The sequence below is a fragment of the Zonotrichia albicollis genome, chromosome 14, assembly GCF_047830755.1.
Source record: "Zonotrichia albicollis isolate bZonAlb1 chromosome 14, bZonAlb1.hap1, whole genome shotgun sequence".
NCBI lineage: Eukaryota > Metazoa > Chordata > Aves > Passeriformes > Passerellidae > Zonotrichia > Zonotrichia albicollis.
The window spans coordinates 8566903-8587704 of NC_133832.1; the positions used below are offsets into that span (position 1 = coordinate 8566903).

Here is a 20802-nt window from a genome sequence, read left to right on the forward strand (position 1 = left end):
TTGAGTAGAAGATAGAGGAGCAATTTGCTTGACAGAAGCAGTCTTCACAGTCCAGCCCTTGGAATGAGTCAGTAGTTTTGAAGCAATACACTTCCTTTTGCACAGCTGATCTCCTGTATTATTTACAGCACTTTAGAGGCTTCAGGAAAGCCTGGCAGTTTGCTATGGCTTTTTACAAGTACATTGCCTATTGGAATTGGAAATCCTGGTTTTAAAGCTTTTGTTGCTTGTTGTGAAAAATAAGGGTGTTTTGCAAAAGGTGAATATAAAGATTTATTTTAGAAAATAAAGAATTATAAGACATGCAAATTAGCTATAGATCTACTTAAAAATGCAGTTTGCCTATTGGGAGAGCTTTTTGGCAGGAGTTTCTCCTTGTAAATGCAAACCCAAGTTTGCACTTCCTACAACAGTCTGCTGCTTCTACTGGTCCCTAATTTTCACCATTTTTGTCCGCAAAATGTTACTTTTTCCTGCAGATAAAATTTATGCTTCATGTTCAGTTAAGCAACTGAATAATGAACATGTAGCCTGAATCATTTTTTTGATGACCTTTCTTAGTCCATTTCTTAGAATTATGTTCTGCTAGCAAAACTATTATCCTACATCACCAGTCACCTTAGTACCCACATCAGCACTGATCCAACTTCCACAGCTGCCTCAGCATTCACCATGATCCTCAGATAGGAGCACAGTGAGTGGTGCAGCTCAGAGTGCTGGTTGAACTGGTCTTGAACTGGTGGGGTGTTCAACCATTTGCTGCTAAAACTCCACTGCTGGTAGGTTTGAATGACAGGCAGTTAACTGAAACAGCAACAGCTTCTAGACAGGTGTATTCAGCTGAAGGTAACTTCAGGCTCTCTCTCTGCTTTGGACGTTTGTAATAGTTCTTTTCCATTTGTTTCATTAGTCTGAAAAGGAAGTCAAGCTCAAAGTGGAAAGAGTTAAAATGCTCTTTCTGAGTAATCTCTTGAAAGCCAGAGCAGTTGATTATAAACAGGTGCAAGTTTACTTAGACAATTCACTTAAAAATGTTTTTTCACTTATTTACACCAAGTTGCAAATTAACTATTAAAAATTCCAGTAAATTTCATCAGTGAGAAAAGTTATTTAAACTGAAGACATGGATCTTAATCTGATCAGTGTAGCTAAGATAATCTGGCTAAACACTGTGTTTTCTGGAAGATGCTGAGACATTTGGCTTCTGGACTCTAAAACCTTTTAGTAAGTCAGGAAAAAAGCTTTGCTCAAGGTATACAAGTAACTATCTTGCACACAATATTAGATAAGAAAATAAAATCCATATGTTCCAGGAAGTGGCGGCCGATTTTACTGAGTTAGGACAAAGGATTTTGTGCCAAGATGGGCTTTGGGGGAGGCAGCTGGAAGACAGAGGGCTCTCAGGTCACAGCAGTGAGTGGTTCTGTTTAGCTCTGATGTGCTACACCTGCCAGGGAGCCCTGGATACTCGAGCAGCCTGTGTGAAAGTGAAGTGCTCACACTCACCTGGGGCTGTGAAGTGCTCACACTAACCTGGATCTCTTCCTAGCAGCCAAACCCCGTGGAGCAGCGTTACCTGGAGCTCCTTGCCTTGCGTGATGATTATATCAGGAGACTTGAAGAGCTTCAGATCACAAATAATGCTAAGATATCCAATTCATCAGCCTCATCAACATCTCCCTCACAAATGGTGTCCCAAGTACAAACACAATTTTGAAGAAAATGTTGGCTTCTTCCCATACTGTAATAGCAAGTGGTGCTTAACATAGATCTCTAAAGAGGAATATTCTAATGCCTTACACTAGACTGTCCTAACACAAATTATTATAAACTGTCTTCATTTGAGGAGGACTTCAGAACAAACCCAGCTCTTCGATTACGTGCCTTTCAGAACCTGTGGACTGGGAACATTATTAATCAACTCGTAGCTATGGAGGGCTTTAAGAGTTATTTTGGTAGGTCTGGTACAAGTTAAATTGATTATATTGTTTTCATAAGAATGCTTTAATTTATTACATTTTAGGTCATGTTTTTGTAAGGAAATTTATGCTCAGTCTTACCTGTCATGAATAAACACAATAATGGCAATAGGAATATTAACATTGTATATAATTAGGTATGTCTGTATTCCTGTTAGGAATACATTCATGGAGTTCATGAGAGAAAAATAAATTATATTGCAAGATGTCAGAGAGAAGTGTTGAAACTTTCTGATTACCCAAGAATTCCAAATTTTACTTTTTTTTAATAAATAGAAATATGGAAGGCATTTCAGTGATGTGCTTCTAAATAAAAAATTCAAATAGCTCAGTAGATATCAAAATAAAAGAAACTTTTTTATTGTAAATTGATTTTATTTTTTTTTAAAGAACAAATGAAAGTTGTACTGGTTTCTGAGAAGTTCTGTTTGGGTTAGCTGTTCAGCACTAAAGTACAGTACAAATTATCACTGTGGGCAGTATTGATTCTTTGGATTAATACAGAATTTAATATTTCCAAAAGAAAGTTTATAAAATGAAAAACAGAACTACAGAGACATTGCTTAAATATCCAGCAATAGCCATAGTATTAAAGCTTCTGTTTGTCTTTTAAAAATAAATGTGCCTGTTTAAAGGAGCTTTTATACCAAAGTAGACAAAAATTCTCAGTTATAAATAATTTTGAAAGCTTGTACATTTATACTTTACTGTTTAATTTAACTCCTGTTCAACAAATTTATTCTAACATATTTAAGGGGCTTCAGTATCCAAGATTTGCATATAGTGTCTGCACTTACATTGAACATTCAAGTGAGCTCTAGTTTCAAGCCTACCTTTCAGAGGCTTTTTGGAAATCTTTAATTTGTTTCTTTCAGGTAATTTTTAAATAGTTGCAAGCATTTCTTATGACAGTACAAATTTTGCTCTTGATATTTAATTAAAATTTTGCATATTCTCATAAGTTTAATGATATTCAAGCAATCCAGGAAATACTGCAAGTCAGAATCTGTAAAGGACTCTAATATTGTTATTTTAAAGGAGATATTTTGATGCTTGAGGCTTCTGTCATTGTAAATTATTGTACATGTGGTGAGTTTTGATCTGCAAGATATAATAGGATTATATATAAATTAAGTTTTGTGTAAGTGTATATAATATAGTTTATTAGAAATTCTGCAAGTTTATAAAGTGTAAATATTTTGCATATGAAAACTAAATTTAAAGGTATAGTTCCATAAAATAAGTCAAAGTTTAGAGGACATTGAATATTTAAAACAGTATTTTTTCAAAGGAATAAAAATATACTGCCTCTGGATTTAATTCACTATATGCACTGAGTTGCACTGTGTTTTCAGGGAAGTTCAGAGCATACAGCATGTGTGCTCTAAATATGCATTATTATATGACTTTTGTCCTCTAAATTTCATTCTCCCATCTATGCTCTCCAGTATGTGTATCCAAAATAACAATGTTGTCCCCCAATCTTGACTTGTTAAGATTCATTACATCAGATAAATGAGGAAGGATACTCAGTTGTTCATGATATATTTTACATTTTGAAAGCTATGCATACTCTGGTATATTTGCCTTCTACTTACTTGTGGTTTATTTAAAGAAAAAAGCGCTATTTTTATTAGAATATTTAAAGTTTCTGTATTTGAGTTTAACATATTGGTGACATCTCTGAGCGGTGTGATAAAGTTCTGAAAATCTAATCGTTTTTACTGTGTAAACACTACATGATAACCTGTTACATTTGGGAAAGTGTCATGTAATGGAAAGGATCTTTTTGCACTTACTTCATTACATATTACTTTGTATTATTCTTCAGCTGAATTTGTCTTTGAAGCTCTCTAACATGGCTCTCTGCAGGCTTGCAATTTTTCAAGCCAGCAGATAGGATGTGTGTTTTAATTGTTTTTACATATGAGACCAACATAAAGGTGATTTTAATCCAGTCTATTCTGGAAAATACTACTTGTGAATGTAGGCATCCAGATTTATCAGTGCTAGCAGAACATCTCTGTCCTTCCCCCAGTCTGGGCTGTTCTGCACAGACCTCCTGAGCTCTGTGCACAGCGGTCCCTGCCAGGAGCACGCCTGGGGAAGCTTCTGAGCTCGTGAGGATGAGACTTGCAGGCGCTGAGTGCCTTTTCAAGGAGGGGTGAAAAGCAGAGCTGGGGTGTCAGCATCACCAGCAATGAATGCCCAATATCCCATAAGAAGTGTCAGTCTTGGAATGCTAGTTTAGGTTTTTTGTATTCTTCCTTCCATGGACATGAGGAGAATAAGCTAGGTTTTGTGCTGGGTTTCTGTTACTTATTTAGAAAGGTTATTTGTTGAATGCCTTCTTTTATTTGCTCATGCCTTACCCTTCCCCCCAGCATCAGTTATGGCTGTACCTAAGACATGACTTGTGTGCTACCTCCTTTTGATGTATTGTTAACCTCTGCCTTGAGTTCAGATGTTGTGTCGCAATGAGCATTCTGTCATGCATGAGAACACGATCAGTGTGATCAGTACCAGCGCAGGTCTCCTCAGTGCTGCCGCTTCCTCACTAACCGTGTCGGCCGCTCTCCTTGGATGCCGCGGGACTGCTCTGGAGCCGGGCCCTACGTGCCAGGCCGTGGGTCGGGGGAGAGCAGTGAACATTATCCGTCTGCCGTGTCTGTGCGGGGAGGGGAAAATAAAGATGTCAGTGCTGAACTCTGTGCCTCCACCAGCCCTTTTCCTGCCGCGTCTCCGCGCTGGGGCCGGAACGGGCGGCGGGCGGGAGTTGCCGTCCCTCGGCCCGGCCCTCCCTTAGCCGGGCCCGGCCCCGCCTTCCCGCGGGGGCCTCTGGGAAGGCGCCGCCGCCAGGTGACAGCCCTCGGCGCTGCCGGGGCCCCAGCGGGCTGGGCTGTGGCGGCCGGGCCGGGCGCCGCGGAGAGGCGGGAGACCGCCCGCCATCCCGGCGGCGCGGCCGGAACCATGGAGCGAGCGGCGGCGGCGGCGGGGCCGGCGGTGGAAGGCGGCGGCGTGAGCCGGAGAGCCGTGCGGGCGGGGGGCGCCGCGGCGGCGGGCGCGGGGTCGCGGCAGCCCAGCACCGAGACCCTGGACAGGTGAGCGGGGCCGGCGGCCGGGGACGGCCCCGGGCGGAGCGGGCGGCGGGAGAGGGGGCGCCGCGGCCTGCGGGGCCCGGCGGGGGAGGCGGCGGGCGCCCCTCGGCCCGAGCCTCGGCCGAGCGCGGTCCCCCGGTCTCAGGGCGGCCTCCCCGACCCCTCCGGCCCCAGAAGCTGCAGTCTGAGGGCGGCAGTTGTGCAGCGGCCGATGGTCCGCGGCGGGAACCGGCCGTTGTCAAAGTTTCCTCCTGCGCTTGCCGTGTGCCGGCAGTGCCGCCGCCGGCTTGGCCGAGGCTGAGGCGGCCCGGGGGCTTTGGCCCGGGGATTGGGGCAGCGTCCTGCAAACCTGAGCTGAGACCGTCCGCGGGTTTTGAGTCTCTTCCCGATTGGTTTGGGGTTTTTTCCGTGTGTGTATTTAATCTGCAGAGGTGGGACTGTCCCCAAGCACCGCTGTGCCCTTTCGATGTGCGGTGTGTCCCTGGTGTGTGTCTGTAAGTGTGTGCGGTGTGTGTCTGTGTGTCCCTGGTGTGTGTCCGTAAGTGTGTGCGGTGTGTGTCTTACGTGTCCCGTGTGTGTCTATGTGTCCCTGGTGCGTCTGTGTGTGCGTTATGTGTTTGTGTGTGTCTGTGTGTGCGGTGGGTGCGCAGGGTCTCACCAGAGCGGTGCCAGGTGGGACCGCATCTCCTCCGGCAGCCGCTGGCAGAGACATTACTTCACTCAGAAGTTTCCAGCTGAAGGTGGGCTTCAGAATTGAGCTTAAAAATCCTTAAGCAAGAGTAGAAGTGAATGGAAATCTCACCCTGATGAAAACTAAATAAAGAATAATGTTTAAAATCAGTCCTAGGTTCCAGTCTCTGTATTCTCTTTTTTCTCTCAATAGAAACCTGGGGATTTCCATCATTCTAGTGAGGATGGAAATCAAATGTCCATTTTCTGTCATCAAGATGTGCACCTTTGTGTTCCTTATTTAATGCACTTTCTTATCCTAATTTTCATCTTCTCTTCTTCTGATCTTGCTCTTTCCTGTCCCAGTTATGTCCATTTGTCATACAGTTCACTTGTTTGCCGGTAGGGTTGTGCCAGGCCAGGCTGATATGTGGCTGCAGATGAGATAGAATGCAAAGGCAGTGAGTTCTGCTGTGTGCCCCGCTGGTGCATGGGGACAAGGCACCTCGGTGTGATCAGTGTTCTCTGGAACGCTGTCACATCCCCTGCGCTGGCCTCAGGGGATGGTCCTGCATTCATATTTGTTTTCCTGCTGTTACTAGCTCTGTTGATATAGTGATTCCTTGTGAAGATAAGCCATAGAAAAATAAATACTTTACTTAATTAACAAGTGAGTGCTCATTTGAAAACAAACTTAGGCAAACCCTGAAGAGCTATACTGGAAATTAAAGAGATGTGAGAGAAGGAGAAATAAATTAGGTAAGAAAAGGATTTCTGTAGGATTTCAGCGTTGGGCTCTTTTGCAGAACTCACATGAGGAGTTCTCTAAGTAAATCTGGGTTTAAGTTCAGTGCTAACCTGAGAGTTGTCCTTGTTCTTCAAGCAGGACTATTATAAATGTGTTTTAGTTGCAAAACAAGGTTGTGAGATCTAGTCCTGTGTAGAATGTGCAGGTGGGAAGGAAGCGATTAAAATTTATCAGAAAATTTTTGAAAGATCTTCCATTTGGGGTATGACATTGTTGCATAGATCTGTGCCTTATACTTAGTTATGGTGGCAGAGTTAATGTAAGGAAAGGTCTCTTTTTCAGTAGTAATTGGTCATCTAAGGTGACCAATCCTTACCCCACCCTCTTAATGTCTGAGGTGTGGTGCACCTGCTGGGTATGTGTAAGTATATTCACTTCAATGTCATGGAGCATTCATAGAATCCAAAGCTAGTTTATAAATTAACTTTTAAAAAAATAACATTTTCTTTCTCTATTTGACTTCTGAATAAGCATTCAGTCTATAGATGAGCACAGCAGAATGGTGTGAAGAAAAGTGGCAGTTATCTGAGATACCATCTGAGGCTGTGGTAATGCTCAGTTCCCTCTGGCATTCCCAGTTTTTCCTTGGATACCAGTGGGTGTTGAGCAGCCCTAGTGCACCTCAGACTGTCATTGCTTCTCCCTCTCAGTGGGGCATTACCTGTGGGCAGCTCCAGTTCAGCTGCTGTTCTGAAATGGCATCACCTGGGCTTTAGTGCAGTTCAGGTGCTTTAGGGTTCTTGTAAACACCCTTTGCTGTGCAATTCAGTGCTGTGGAATGTGAAAGATTATCCAGGGTTTATTTCATTAATTGGAAAAAGCTGCAGCCACCTAGAAGTTACCCTTTAGACAACATTTATTTTTAACATTGAATACAGAATACAACATTAGCATAGTTAATTTTTTTTTTTTAATACTAGCACAAAGTAATTTAATTCTGAGGCTTTATAGAATAATCAGGACATATTAATAAGGACAGTATAAGGAGTTTCCTGTTACTTGGCAAAACTCATTCCATGGATGGATTTAAGAAAGAAGCACATGAATGGTAAAATTACACTGGATAAGGAGCAGAATGTTTTTCAAGTTCCTAGGACCCTAACCTCACTTTTAACATCCTGACAGCTCTGTGTCTCTGACATGATCTAGTAAAATTCTTTCATGGAATTTGATCAATAAAATAGTTGCATACTGCCCACAAAGCAAACAAAGTTTTATTATGTTATTGATCATTTACAGTGTTGCTTTCTGGATCTGTGCTGTTCAAAATACACATTTTGAATTACTGCTAAATAATTTGAAATTTCTGGTTTTGTAGCCCGACTGGATCCCACGTGGAATGGTGTAAACAGCTGATAGCTGCGACCATTTCCAGTCAGATTTCAGGGTCTGTCCCATCAGAGGGTGTGTCCAGAGACTACAGGGTAAGTGACTTGAAGAATGCATTGGTTTGTTTTAAGATACAAGAGTGGAAGATGGGGAGGGTCCTTGCTATCTTGATTAGCCAATGGTAAGTACTTGAGTGATCACTGAGTGTTTCAGAGCTAGAAACATCTCATTATCCAGAGGAGTCTCTTGAATTTGCTCCCTGTTTTCCTCTATATTTAGAGTAGTGCCATTGAAGTCTACAGAATAAAAATTAACAGAGAAGTGAAAGGAAATTTTAGAAGTAAATGTTTTGAATAAAACATCAAAAGTGAGTTTTCTTTTGATTACTCTATAAAATAATTAGTAAAGTAGATTATAGTTATAGGTTGAAACGGTTTCTGGTGTGTGTTATTCAGAGTGCAGAATTGAGCTCCTCAGATTCCACAAAAAATAAATTAATGTCTTTGTTACTGTGTAGGGAACATAATTGAGTATCATTTTTGATGGGGTTTCTCCAGAGACACAGAATTTAACATCAAACGAACAAGTCACCTTTTTCATTCCTTCCCAGCAGCATTTTTGTCATGAAGGTAATGATGCACAGTATGGTTTCTCTGAGTTCCACTGTGCTTTTGTGCCCCTGTTCTTTCACCCTCACTGGCTGTTCCCTTCATGCAGCCACTCAGCTCAGCTGTCAGGAATGGAGCATGGGCAGTTTTTCTCTTCTCACAACGTGACTAAACTTACCCTTGTTTTTCAATTCCCTTTAAGAAGCCCAACTTGCTGCTGTTTAGATCCCTTTTTCTTCCTAGATTTGTAACAGTTTTATTGTTCATAAACAATGGCCACTGGAAAGTTTTTATGTCTTTCTGTTGTTTTGTTTAACTTGATTTTAATTCACATATGCTCTGTGATTACAAAGTATGTTGTCAGGAAACAGCACATTTTAGATTGAGTGACAGCAGGTCAGATTCAGCCTGAGTCTGAGATGTGTCCACAAAATGTTTTTGACTGTAGTGTGTTTAAAAGTTCGACAGAGTTTCACACAGTTGGCACAGTCAGCACTTTGTACAGAGTAGCTCTCCCATTCTACAGCAGCTGAATTGCAAATGCTTGCTCCAGGTCAAGGCCATCATTTTTGGTGAAACACTGTGGGAAAGCTTGCATTGCATCTGTTGATGTTGCATTTGCCAAGGATTTCATTTTAGGTAAAATCCATGTGTGTAAGCCTGGTGTTCAGTTTATCTCTGAGTAGAGTGCATTCCTCTGGAATGAAGAGCACTGTTTAATTTTGAATAGCTTCCATCTCTATACCAGACTCATCTCAGATATTATTTAACAGGAATAAATTTTTTAAGGCCTAATTAAAATTCTACTTCATTCTCTCTGAGAAATAAAAGAAAAGGATTTAAGCCGGATGGTTTAAATTAAGAATTTTTGTGGATAAATTGTATTTGGCATCACTGCATTGCTGTGATTTGAAATCCCATATTTGTATATAACGTGATGGAATTTTTTATAGTTGCTTACTCAGTACCACTAACAGGTTGTGTTTGTTCATTATTACTGTGGAATCCACACATGAAAAGCTCAGTTTTCCTTTGAGACATCTTTCTCTTTTGATGCCCTTTGCTGGGTCTTCATTACTTTGGTTACCTCGAATTGCTGCATTTAGAGACTATGTTACAACTCAGAGCCTTCAGAACAGCTCAGATGTGTGCTTGCTCCTGGAACTGGTCAGGCAGTTCTGTTACTTTGTGCTGGATTTACCAGGAAATCATTGCTTTATTCTTTCTTTTTTCTTGTTTAAATTAATACGCTTGCAAAACCAAGTAAATATATTGATTTTTGTATCTAGCAGTGTTACTCACGTTAGTCTTACATGACTTACAGGGACGAGAGAAGCCAGGGGGCAGCTGATGGAATGGTCAGAACCGGAGAGCACTGGGGGAGCTCTCGCTTGCTAAACCCTCCAGCAGCAGTGATCTCAGGCTGAGCTCAGCTTGCTCTGTGTGTCCTCTCTGACACATGCTCTGCCTGCAGAGTGTTCTTGAATGAGGGGCTCATATAAATGAAAATGGCTCAGATTGTAGCTGCTGGCTACAAGCACCTTCAGAAGCTGAGAAGAGTTGTCTTTTTCTGAAAGGTCCTGTGCCTCTCCTTCATGGTTGTTAGTGCAGGCTTATTGTCTTCCACCTAGAAGGATTACCAGGCTCTTTCTTCTCTTTCAACAATAGCACAGTGTAGCAGGATAAAAGGGTGATTAGGAATGAATGTTTTCAAAGAGCTTGGAATTTGTTACATCACTAAAATCAAGTGGCTGATTTTTTTTTTAGACCAAAAAAATCTGCAAATGAGAGTTATTAGTTCTACATAGTTTTGTTTTGTTCTTTCAAAACCCAGCTATAATTAAAATGTTTGGAAGTAGAGTTCTTTTGAAAATCTGGTGAAATAAGATACAGTATCTTTAACAAATCAAACCCATGTGTTTCATTGGATAATATTTTATATTTTAACTAACAGGTGTACAGGAGGCCAGTAATACGGGTAAGATTCCCTTTGGCTAACAGTGAACTGCCTCCTACCTGTGTGTCTCTTGTGCTGTGTGAGATCTTGGTGTGTCAAGCGTTCTTTACCTCATTAATGGGTTTTATGGAGCAGTCAGGCCATTTTGCTATGCAGTGCAACAGCTTCTTTGCCACAAAAATGCTTTATATACATTACAATGTTTTCATGAGCAATGAAAGTCAGTATGTAAGAGAGCAATATTTTAAAATTATGTTATGAATGTGCAATACTAACTTCAGTTTTATTACATTAATTTTGACAAAATGGATGCTTGCAATTCAGGTTTACGTGCTTCAGAGTGCAGAGTACTGTGTTAGCAGCTCTAACATGTCTGTGCTAAAGAATACCAGTGGTAAAAGCATTTTGTCTGTGTCTGTCCTATTTAAGTAAGTTCCAAATTCATGCTTGCCTTTGTACTTGTTATAAATTAGTTGCTACCAAGCTGTAATAGGATTGAAAGTTAGGTTTGAAGTTAGGCACTAGTGCAATGACCTACATCTTTTTAATGATAATTTTGAGACCAGGGCTTGCCCATTGTCCATTGAAGATTAAAAAGGGCATGCCTTGTTTTCTTGCCCCTCTCTCTTGGTAACATTTATGGAGTGAGAAATGATCTGGATAGTGTTCTGACATTGTTCATGAAATGTGTCCAACACTTTTATTCAAACAAAGACCTCTTGTTCAGTCTGAAACCAAGAGATGAAGTCTGAATGGATTCTTTTTCTCATCTGTTGTTTACCTATTTAAAAATTATGTGTTTAGTCCAATCATACAAATCCACAAATTGATATTTTTTTGCTTTTGAATCAATAGCACTTCAAATAATTAGTCTTAGTTGAGTAACAAAAAGTGGTTTTGTTCAGTTGTTCCCAGTTCTGTGTAAAGGCTTTGATATTTGAATGGTCTGCTCTGCTTCTTTGTCTTTCATATATTTAAATTTTTTGGTGTATTTGCTCATTGTCCTGCTGGTTTTCTTCCAGAGATCACAGTGTCTACTTTTCTTTGATTTCAGAAACAATATAATTATGATCTGAAATTTAAGTAATTTCTATATGACAGAATTCTACCCATACCAAAATGTTAGTAACATAATAGCTTGAAAAGGTTTTTTCATTACATACAACTTTTTAAACTCATGTAGAGTTCAAATTATCTGAAGATACCTGAAGTCCTTTTTCTAAGCTTGTTCTTGAGGGTTTCTTGTAGAAATACTGTAAAAAGAAAAATTGACTTCTAACACCACTTGTAAATTTAGACTGAGGCTGATTTTCCAGTCTGACCAAGTGAGTTCTTTGCAGTTGAACTGGGAGTGATGGACTGTCACGAGCACAACTTCTCTCCAGCTGTTAAAGGAAGAAGATGGAAGAACATTTTTGGCTGAACATGTTAAAATAATTCCTTCAGCTGACCCAGTGACATTTGTGCTTCTCTCCAGTGTGCAAAAGGACCTTATGTTTATTAAGGAAATTGAACTAATGTTCAGGATTTGCTGCCAATGATGCAAAAATAAATTACCATGAAAATGTGAATTGTTTGCATATTTTGCTGTGGGTAGTAATTTTAGTTTCTGTAAAGTTACTGGCCAAGTTTCAAACAACAACATAGAAGTTGCTAGAAAGATGTGTAAAACTATAAGATTGAGATTTCAATTACAACATGTTTTACACAGCAAAGCTTTTTTTAAAATGTCTAGGTACTTCTATTTGATGTCAATCTATTTTTTTCTGTAAAAGATTGCATGAGTTTTCCCATAATGCTGCCATTGCAAGTTGTACTCAATTTCTTCTATTGATAAGCATGTGGCATACTGAAATTAATTTTCTTCATTGAAAGGTTATTTGTCTTAAAAAGACAGTACATACTTTTATGTTCTTATCTTCCAGCACTGACTCTTTTGTGAAAAAGAGAGTAAATTTTTCATTTTGTGTTGTGCCAAGTAACATTTAAAGGATGGTGCTAATAGCTTGGATTCCCTTCTGTGGAAAGTAGTGTGTGCCAGGAGTGGAAGATTTTGGAAAGCTAAACTGGAGTTAAAGTATATGCTGTCTTTTTAAGGAAATTTTTAAAAGGGAAACAAGAAAAAGATAAGATTCTGTCCTTTCACCTGTTGTCTGCAATTTTTTTGCTGTTACTTCTCTCTTGCCCTACTGCTGCCTCATGCAAAGCAGGAGATTCAGGATGGACACAATGGCTATCATTCTGAAGCAGAACCTGATCAGGTGGCAAGTTTTACTCATCTTTCATTCATTAACTATGTAGCAAGGTACTATAAAGTAGTATTCATACAGTGCATACAAATCTTACTTTTCTTACTCAAGAGAAGCCCTAGAAAGCATTTAGTTGTAACTGGTTATGTGCCAGACAGAGTTTTCTTGTAAGGTCATGTAGTCTAAAATATAATACTGAACATAAGCCTGGCTTACAGAGCACATCCACCCTCAGTCTGTAAGCACATTATTTTTTGTGATTGACTGCTGAATGTAAAATTCCAAAATTTTCCAAGGAAATCTCAAGCCAGAGATCAGCTGAAATATTTTTAGAAATTATTTATTAGGAAAAGCTTGGGGTAGTCTGTGTGGAAGCAGAGAGATCCTGCCAGTTACTTCTGTGTGGGTCAGAGCTGCAATACTAGGGGAGGATTAGTTGTTTATTTTAACAAGTTACCCCATTATATTTATTCAGGATGTAAAAAATGGAGACCCTAATGTCTCATCATTTTGACCTGAGACAGATCACTTTATTACATGGTCCTTAACAGTCCCACAAACTGTTTTATGCTTTATTACAATCTTTAGTACTTTGTAAATCTTAGCTGCCAGCAAAGGACCCTAAGAATCCATCATGTATCATTCAGCAATGAAGCCATTTACCTCAATGAAAATTTATTAAACTAACTCTTATTTTAAAATTGCTAATTGTCCTTCTATATTTTGTTATTACTTCATTCTTAATCTGACCATCTGGATCCAAAATTCCTATAGTGAACCAGTTCCATAACCTGTGGCACTCTTAGTGTAAGGTATTGATTGAAATAGAGCATTGTGGGGTGCTTCTTACTATCAAAATCACAAAGTCAAAATGTTTAAATAAAGTTTCTGCCATATAATTCTCTCAGATGAAAATACTCAAATATTAAATAAGCAGCGTTAGAATTTTTTAAAAAAATAAAAGAGCTTTAAAATGTTCTCAAATAGATAAAATACCCCAAATAATACCTGCATTCAGCAAAACACTAACAAATTATTAATTAATAATTTGGGCTGATCTTATTGTTCTTATTTTTGTATGCTGTATATAGCTAGCATGTGAAACTAATTGTTGCATGAATGCTTTGTTACTAATATGTAACTAACATGTATGTCTGTGTTAAATTTATAATGCTTAGTTTTGTGTTTGGTTGTTGTTTTGTTTTTTTCTTTTACTGTGGTACTGTTTAGTACAGTTGTGTGATTTTAAAAAAGACACACTTCTTGTGTTCCAGTAATCTGGTAGTAAAAGCACTTTACATCAAAATATATCGATGTGGTACAGATGGAGAGTGAGATTTACTCATGATTTTGGATTTTTGCCAGGCACTGCGGGATGGAAACAAACTGGCACAGATGGAAGAGGCTCCACTTTTTCCTGGAGAATCAATCAAAGTTATTGGTAAGTGTACCACTGAGTGCTGCACTGAATACTGGTAAATTGCTGCTTTATTTAAAAACAGAATATGACTTCTTTTTGACTTTTGGTATTGCATTTAATGCCACTTAAAATTAGATGTGGATTTCTTTTCTTAGTCTTGTAAATCCAAATGTAGGAAAGATAAATCAGATCCAGAGGATGACTTGCTACATATAGATAATACTTCTTTTCCTAAGGATTTTTTGTTCTATAAGGATGTATGTATTGTATTTCTGCTTGGAGGTGCTAAGGATATATCACAGCTTCAAAATTCTATTCTTCAAAAAAGATGAAGTTGTGGTGAATTAGTTTCCAGTACTTAGTGGGATTTATTTCACTCTGGCATGTGACAACAAGCTCTGTGCTAGCAGTGCAGTACTTGGCTAGGAAAGAATACCAGCAAATAAAAGTGAAAACAAAGCTATGGGCATAGAACTGAATTACTTGGAGATTGAGTGCCTGTGGATCAGTAATTGCCACTTTGGATGCTCTGTCTTTGGGGTGAGTGTGGCTGCTCTGCACCTGGGTACCTGCAGATGCTGGGGACCTGCCTGCCCTTGCTCAGCCCTGCCCCAGTTGCTCAGGAGCAGCAGGGGAATACCTTTCATTGTTGAGATGAAGATAACTCTGCAAGAATAGACTTTCCTAAAGAGGTCAGGCATCAAAATCTTATGGAGCTGCCAAAATCTTGTGAGTTTCAAATGAAAATAGATTGTTATGCAACAAATGTCTGTAATAGTAAAGCAAAGCTCTGATTGATCTGTTTTCCAGCTAAGGACGTTATGTATATCTGCCCATTTATGGGAGCAGTCAGTGGCACACTCACAGTGACGGACTTCAGAATGTTCATCAAAAGTGTGGAGAGGGTAAGACTTCACCATTATCTGCCTCTAGTTTCAGGTAGGAATGTTGCTGAAGTAGATTTCAGAAAGTGACAAATTCCATGAAGTGTGATATTTCACAGCAATTTACTAAACTGGAATTACTGATGGCTTTAATGAAACACACACGAATAGTAGTAATTTGTATTTCTTCTAACGTAATAAAGTCTATTTGTTTTATATACAAATTACAGGATCCACCTTTTGTTGTTGATGTTCCCCTTGGAGTTATAAGTAGGGTTGAAAAAATTGGAGTACAGAGCCATGGAGACAATTCTTGTGGTATAGAAATAGTTTGCAAGGTAAGGCATGGTAGAGATTTATTAATATTAAATTATTTTCATTTCATTTTTCTGTAAGAAGAATCTGCCAGCCTGTGTGCTGTTTTTCTGTCTGATCAGTTCCCTGTATTTGAATCGTACTTCATTTGTTTCAATTCCTCTATGATACTTGCAGTCTAAAACACTTCTGCCTTTTGTCTGAAGAGTGAATTGAAAGAAAAAGGGGCAGTTTTTATATCAAGCATCTCTACTGACAGTTCTAGTTACCTCATGAATGCTTACACAACTCTGTCCTGTTGGGGGTTAGATGATGTCAGTGACTTAGTGTTCCATATATGCCTTCATTCAATCAGATGTCTTAGAACTGCTTTTTCTTTTTTTAAGTTATCATAGAGTAAAACTGTCACTTATTTTTGACAGGATATGAGAAATTTGCGGCTGGCCTATAAACAGGAAGAGCAGAACAGACTGGAGATCTTTGAAAACCTTGCAATACGTGCATTTCCTGTTTCTAATGGGCTGGTAAGTCTTGAGATGGAGAGAGGCTGTCACTGGCTCTCCTCTTTTGGGAGAGTGTAGGGGGGAAATACAAGGGCTGCATAACAAACTTTGAAGTGTTGATTCATAAAATGTGTTGCAGAGCGGGCAGGCCACTCTGACCCTGTGTGATTTTTGCATTAATTCATCAAACACAGCTGTCTGCTATTGGTGAAATTAATTTATGCATAACCCTTGAGATCTAGGTTTGCCTAATGTTACTGATTAAAAATATGTATGTGTTGACTCTTGTTTTCTGCAGTAGATAATTAAATCTAGAAGTTCTATCTAATACAACAAATAGGTACAGTTAATCTTGTTATTAGCTGCAGAATCCTATTTTGTTTGCTTGTGTGGGTAAGGAACTGGTTGGTGGGTAGGAAAACAATTTTCTAATCTTGCATTGCCATTGATGTGTTGTGTGATCAGAGGCAAGTACCTTCAATTTTCTGTTTCCTATGTTGGTTTTTTGAACTTTAAACTCATGCTTAATGGAACTCATACTTAATGGAAAAAACTATCTTTTTTCTAGCTCAGTGTTTTCCAGTCTTGACTGAAGGTGTTATGTCTGCTTGATATTTGAAATTCTGGAGTGTTGACTGTTTTGGAGTTACTGTGCTTACAACCTGTCAGGCAGTAATTTATGATTTTGTTTTGTTGTTTTTAGCCTCTTTTTGCATTCAGCTATAAAGAAAAGTTTGCTGTTAATGGCTGGAAAGTGTATGATCCAATGGCAGAATATAAGAGGCAGGTAAGTTATAGAGTAATTGGTGTATTTTTTTTCTCCATCTCCCCCAGAGCCATTTAAACAAAGAAAAAATGTTACAGAAAATGCATAATTTTCAGTCTATGTAGCTCTTGCTACACTGACTGTCTGCATCTCATGTTTAGATAATAAAATGCAAGTGGCCTGAGTTTGAGTGTGTTGAGCACCTGCTAAATTTGGTGGAGATACAGGTGCTGAGTGCTTGAGTGAATTGGTCTAACTTAACATGATTTTGAAATCCTCATTTTTCAAGTGCTGTTTCTACAAAACACGGGCTTTATAAAAAACTGAATTTGAATAAACACCACTAAACAGAAGAGTAACTGTAATTTGTAATTTTAAGTCTGCATTGTCCATATGGTTATTTTCCTTATCAGTTTAATAGGAAAGACTTCCATTGGTTTATGATTCAGCATGAAGACCTAAGTTTATAGCTTATTTAAAAAAAAAAAAAAAAAGTGGGCATGCCTTTTTTTAAAAGCATGCAGCACATAAAATTTGTCATTGCCCCAAACTGAGTTATGTAAAGGTCTAACCTGAAAAATGCAAGATTGTTTTGTTTCCACACAGGGCTTGCCCAATGAGAGTTGGAAGATATCCAAAATTAACAGCACCTATGAGCTGTGTGATACATACCCTGCTGTTCTTGTTGTGCCAACCAGTGTGAAGGACGATGACCTCTCCAAAGTGGCAGCATTTAGAGCAAAAGGCAGAGTTCCTGTAAGTGAAATTTGTACAAGAGAATAAAAGTGTTTTAGAAATTTGTAGCTTTTAAAAAATTATTAGTGTTCTTTTAGGCTTTGTTTTTTAAACAACAGTGGGGTGGCTTCCTTCCTGAGTTGGGGGGCAGGGAAAAGAAAGAAGAATTAGACTCAATGGGTTTAGAACTGAAGGCAGCAACTCAAGTATGAGTATAATTGCACAATTATTGTGCTATGTAGTGAGTTTTTTGTTTGGATTAGCACTTCTAGGCCACAGTGGTATCTCATGCTCTGGCGTGTATTAGCTTGTGTTCTTATTTGGAGTAGAATGTGTCATAGCCATAGTGCTTTGCTTGAGAATAGACAAGGTAGCATTAGAACCACTTTAAATATGTTAGATTGTGTTGGTTTTCATGCTTGGCAAGGTAGTATATAGGTCCATATTCTTCCACATGGAAGCAGATTTTATTCCTCCATTGCCCTTTTTATTTTCCAATTAGAATAATACAGGCTTAGTTGCTGTTAGAAATAACAGCTAAGATGTTCAGAATCACTCTGTATTTCAGGCTCAGATTTGGGATGAGCAGTCAGTGCTAGTGTGCTGTCAATATGTTTTTGCATCAGCCTGTCCTTAAACTTGCATTTGTTGATTTGCCAGGAAATAATGCCAGATAGGCAATGTGATTGTCTGGTTGTTCTCTGGCCTGCTGCTTTTATAGTAGTGTAGTGAATTAAATACTTTTCTCCTGTTGCAGGTGTTATCCTGGATCCATCCTGAGAGTCAAGCAACAATCACACGATGCAGCCAGCCATCAGTTGGCCCAAATGATAAACGTTGCAAGGAAGATGAAAAATATTTGCAGACAATTATGGATGCCAATGCTCAGTCACATAAACTTATCATCTTTGATGCCAGGCAGAATAGTGTTGCAGATACAAACAAGGTAGGTTTGTACATAACTGGCATTAGTTCGTCAGCCTTATCACAAAGCTGGAGCTTGAGCCAGGTGTCAGAATGTGGAGAATCTGATGTTGAAAAGAGATAAGAAAGGGTGCCTAAAGAGGGCAGGAAGGTAAGTTGCTTGTACCATTTTAGAAAGGCTGGCAGGAATCAAAGGCAGCATGAAGATATTGTTACTGTCATATTTTCTGAAAAATCCCTTCTTCTCCTGAGAAACTGAGAAGCTCCAGAGAAAACTCAAAACAATAATTATCTGATTGCTTCTCCTGTATTTTGCTGCTTTGGAATGTGGTTGGAGATTGTTTTATCCAACAGGTGGTTGTTTGATTGGTTTCATGTGAATTGTTTTGACTTAATGACCAATCACTGTCCATCTGTGTCAGGACTGGAAGAAGCAGTCAGGAGTTTTCATTATCATTCTTTTATAACCTTCTGTCTCTATCCTTTCCCTATTCTTTAGTATAGTTTTAGTATAGCATTCTTTAATATAAGTACATAATATAATAAATTAGCCTTCTAAGAACATGAAGTCAGATTTTCAATTCCTCCTTGATCCTGGGGACCCAAAAGATAGCACAAATGGTGACCTCAGGCGTTGGCTGTAGCCTGAGCTGAGGAACAGACCCACAGATAGAGCTGAGAAATTATGCAGTAAAGCTCACAGAAGACCAGAACTTTAATTGATAAAGCAGTGAAGGTATTGGCTGTACTATCAAATATAGCCTGTTACAATTACAATTTCTTTCACCTAAAAAAACCACCACATTTTTTAGAAAATCAGAAGCCAAAAATATGTTTTTATCAGCACTAAAATAATCTCTTCTCTCAGAAAATTCTGAAACTTGAATAAAATAACTCTCTCTGCCTTATATTGAAGTCCTATACATGTTCTTCTCATTGTCTGTTTTTACCTTTTGAATGACAGGCTAAAGGTGGGGGATATGAAAGTGAAAGTGCCTACCCAAATGCAGAGCTGGTCTTTCTGGAGATTCACAATATCCATGTCATGAGAGAATCCCTGAGGAAACTGAAAGAAATTGTTTATCCTACTATTGATGAGACTCGGTGGCTGTCAAACGTGGACTCCACACACTGGCTGGAATATATAAGGGTAAAATGCTTTTGATGTGGAAAATCAATTACTTTTTTAAACCATGCTTTTAACTTGCACTTCCAAAAATCATGCTGAAATCATGCTGAAACTCAAGAATAATCTTGTGAATCAGAATAATCTTGTGAAAAAGTGTAATTTTTAAATAATCGCTTAGAACGCAGCATTTCAAGCATTCCATAATAAGACAGTATTTCTAGTTTTATGTACTGGGAGATGGTGAGTTAATTCCCAATAATACAGTATCATATTTACTGCTGTGTTTTACTTTCTTGAGAAGGAATGTTTGTGGGCAGTCCAGGATTATCCCTCTTGTTTGGAAGAATGCACTGGGAACTTCAGAGTATATTTGAGCCACTGCCAAAACAACTTGACTGTGAATTCCACAGTCTTTCTCATCCTTCCCTCCTTTAGTGCAATGTTGCAGTTCTTGTGATGGGCACCTACATTTTCATGAGCTGTTTGTAACCACTGATCTATCAGATTATCATCTGCCCTATTATTTAACATAATATTAAAATAAATCACTACCACACTCAGTTTTACAGTCAGTTTCACTAACCTTTGAAATTATTGTAGAGTAGATTATTTCATTACCACATTCAATCCTCTGTTTATGAATAATATGGATGGAGTGTAATTTGTTTTATTAGCAGCTGGCTCAAATGTCACTCATGCAAAACATGTTTGGGATCATTCATTAGTTTGACTGTTAAGCAGTCTCTGACAACTGCAGCAGAGCCAGTAGAGGGAGCAAACACAAAAATAGGAGCCAAATTTAATGATTTTTTGGGAACACTTTAATTTTTTTGTTCACTTGAATTTGAACTATTTGAAACAGCATTGGGAATCTAATTCTAACAGCATTGAGTATCTGGAACACTTTTCTTATCAGCCTGGCCTTTTACAATTGTCTGTTTTGTGTTTGTGGTCACCTTTCATTGGTGACCAGTATAGTGGGGTTCTTGGATCAGGCAGTGTCAGGAGTGAACTTTGATACCCCTGTCAGACAGGTGACAATAGCATAGCAATTGGAAATGTCTTTTAAATTATTTTGAAGAGTTGATGCATGTGTGACATTCTTCATGGATCTGTCCCTTACATGCTACTTCACTTTAAGGGTACTGACAGCAGAAACTGCAGGCTGATTCCTTGAAGGCTGCCATTATTGTGTTAACAGTGTTGATAGTGTCTCTCTGAGATTTCTTCCAAAAGTTCTTTGCCTTTTGATTTAGCTTGCTATAGCACTAACACTGCACAGCTTTACTCTAAACACATCTGCTGTTTTCTGGGCCCAGACCAGTGTGGCTGTGTCCCAGTTGAAGGCAATGCATCACTGGAAATTCACCTTCCAGCCCTGGCACTCACAGTGCTCCAGAGGTGCTCTGGGAGTGAAGGCAGCAGTAAC

General features: G+C 39.0%; 2 protein-coding genes across 12 annotated transcripts in view; both read left to right on the forward strand.

Annotated features, from left to right (window-relative positions):
- The window catches only part of MTM1 (myotubularin 1), a 42270-nt gene extending 37769 nt beyond the window's left edge, over positions 1-4501 (forward strand). For 2 of the 3 annotated variants that reach the window (XM_074551338.1, XM_074551336.1), the window contains one exon: positions 1550-4501. In XM_074551338.1, coding sequence (XP_074407439.1) covers positions 1550-1717 — 168 coding nt within the window. In that variant the 3' untranslated portion in view covers positions 1718-4501. The remainder of the gene's footprint in view (positions 1-1549) is intronic. The other variant, XM_074551337.1, reaches the window with a different exon arrangement.
- Positions 4502-4780: 279 nt separating this feature from the next.
- Positions 4781-20802, forward strand: part of MTMR1 (myotubularin related protein 1) — a 43920-nt gene continuing 27898 nt past the window's right edge. Inside the window, exons 1-12 of one of the 9 annotated variants that reach the window (XM_014265262.3) lie at positions 4781-5080; positions 7873-7978; positions 10446-10469; positions 12656-12712; positions 14063-14138; positions 14928-15022; positions 15232-15339; positions 15739-15840; positions 16523-16606; positions 17192-17341; positions 18078-18266; positions 19209-19394. In XM_014265262.3, the coding sequence (XP_014120737.3) occupies positions 4950-5080; positions 7873-7978; positions 10446-10469; positions 12656-12712; positions 14063-14138; positions 14928-15022; positions 15232-15339; positions 15739-15840; positions 16523-16606; positions 17192-17341; positions 18078-18266; positions 19209-19394 (1308 nt within the window). In that variant the 5' untranslated portion in view covers positions 4781-4949. The remainder of the gene's footprint in view (positions 5081-7872; positions 7979-10445; positions 10470-12655; positions 12713-14062; positions 14139-14927; positions 15023-15231; positions 15340-15738; positions 15841-16522; positions 16607-17191; positions 17342-18077; positions 18267-19208; positions 19395-20802) is intronic. The other 8 variants (XM_014265263.3, XM_014265264.3, XM_005484489.4 and 5 more) reach the window with 8 other exon arrangements.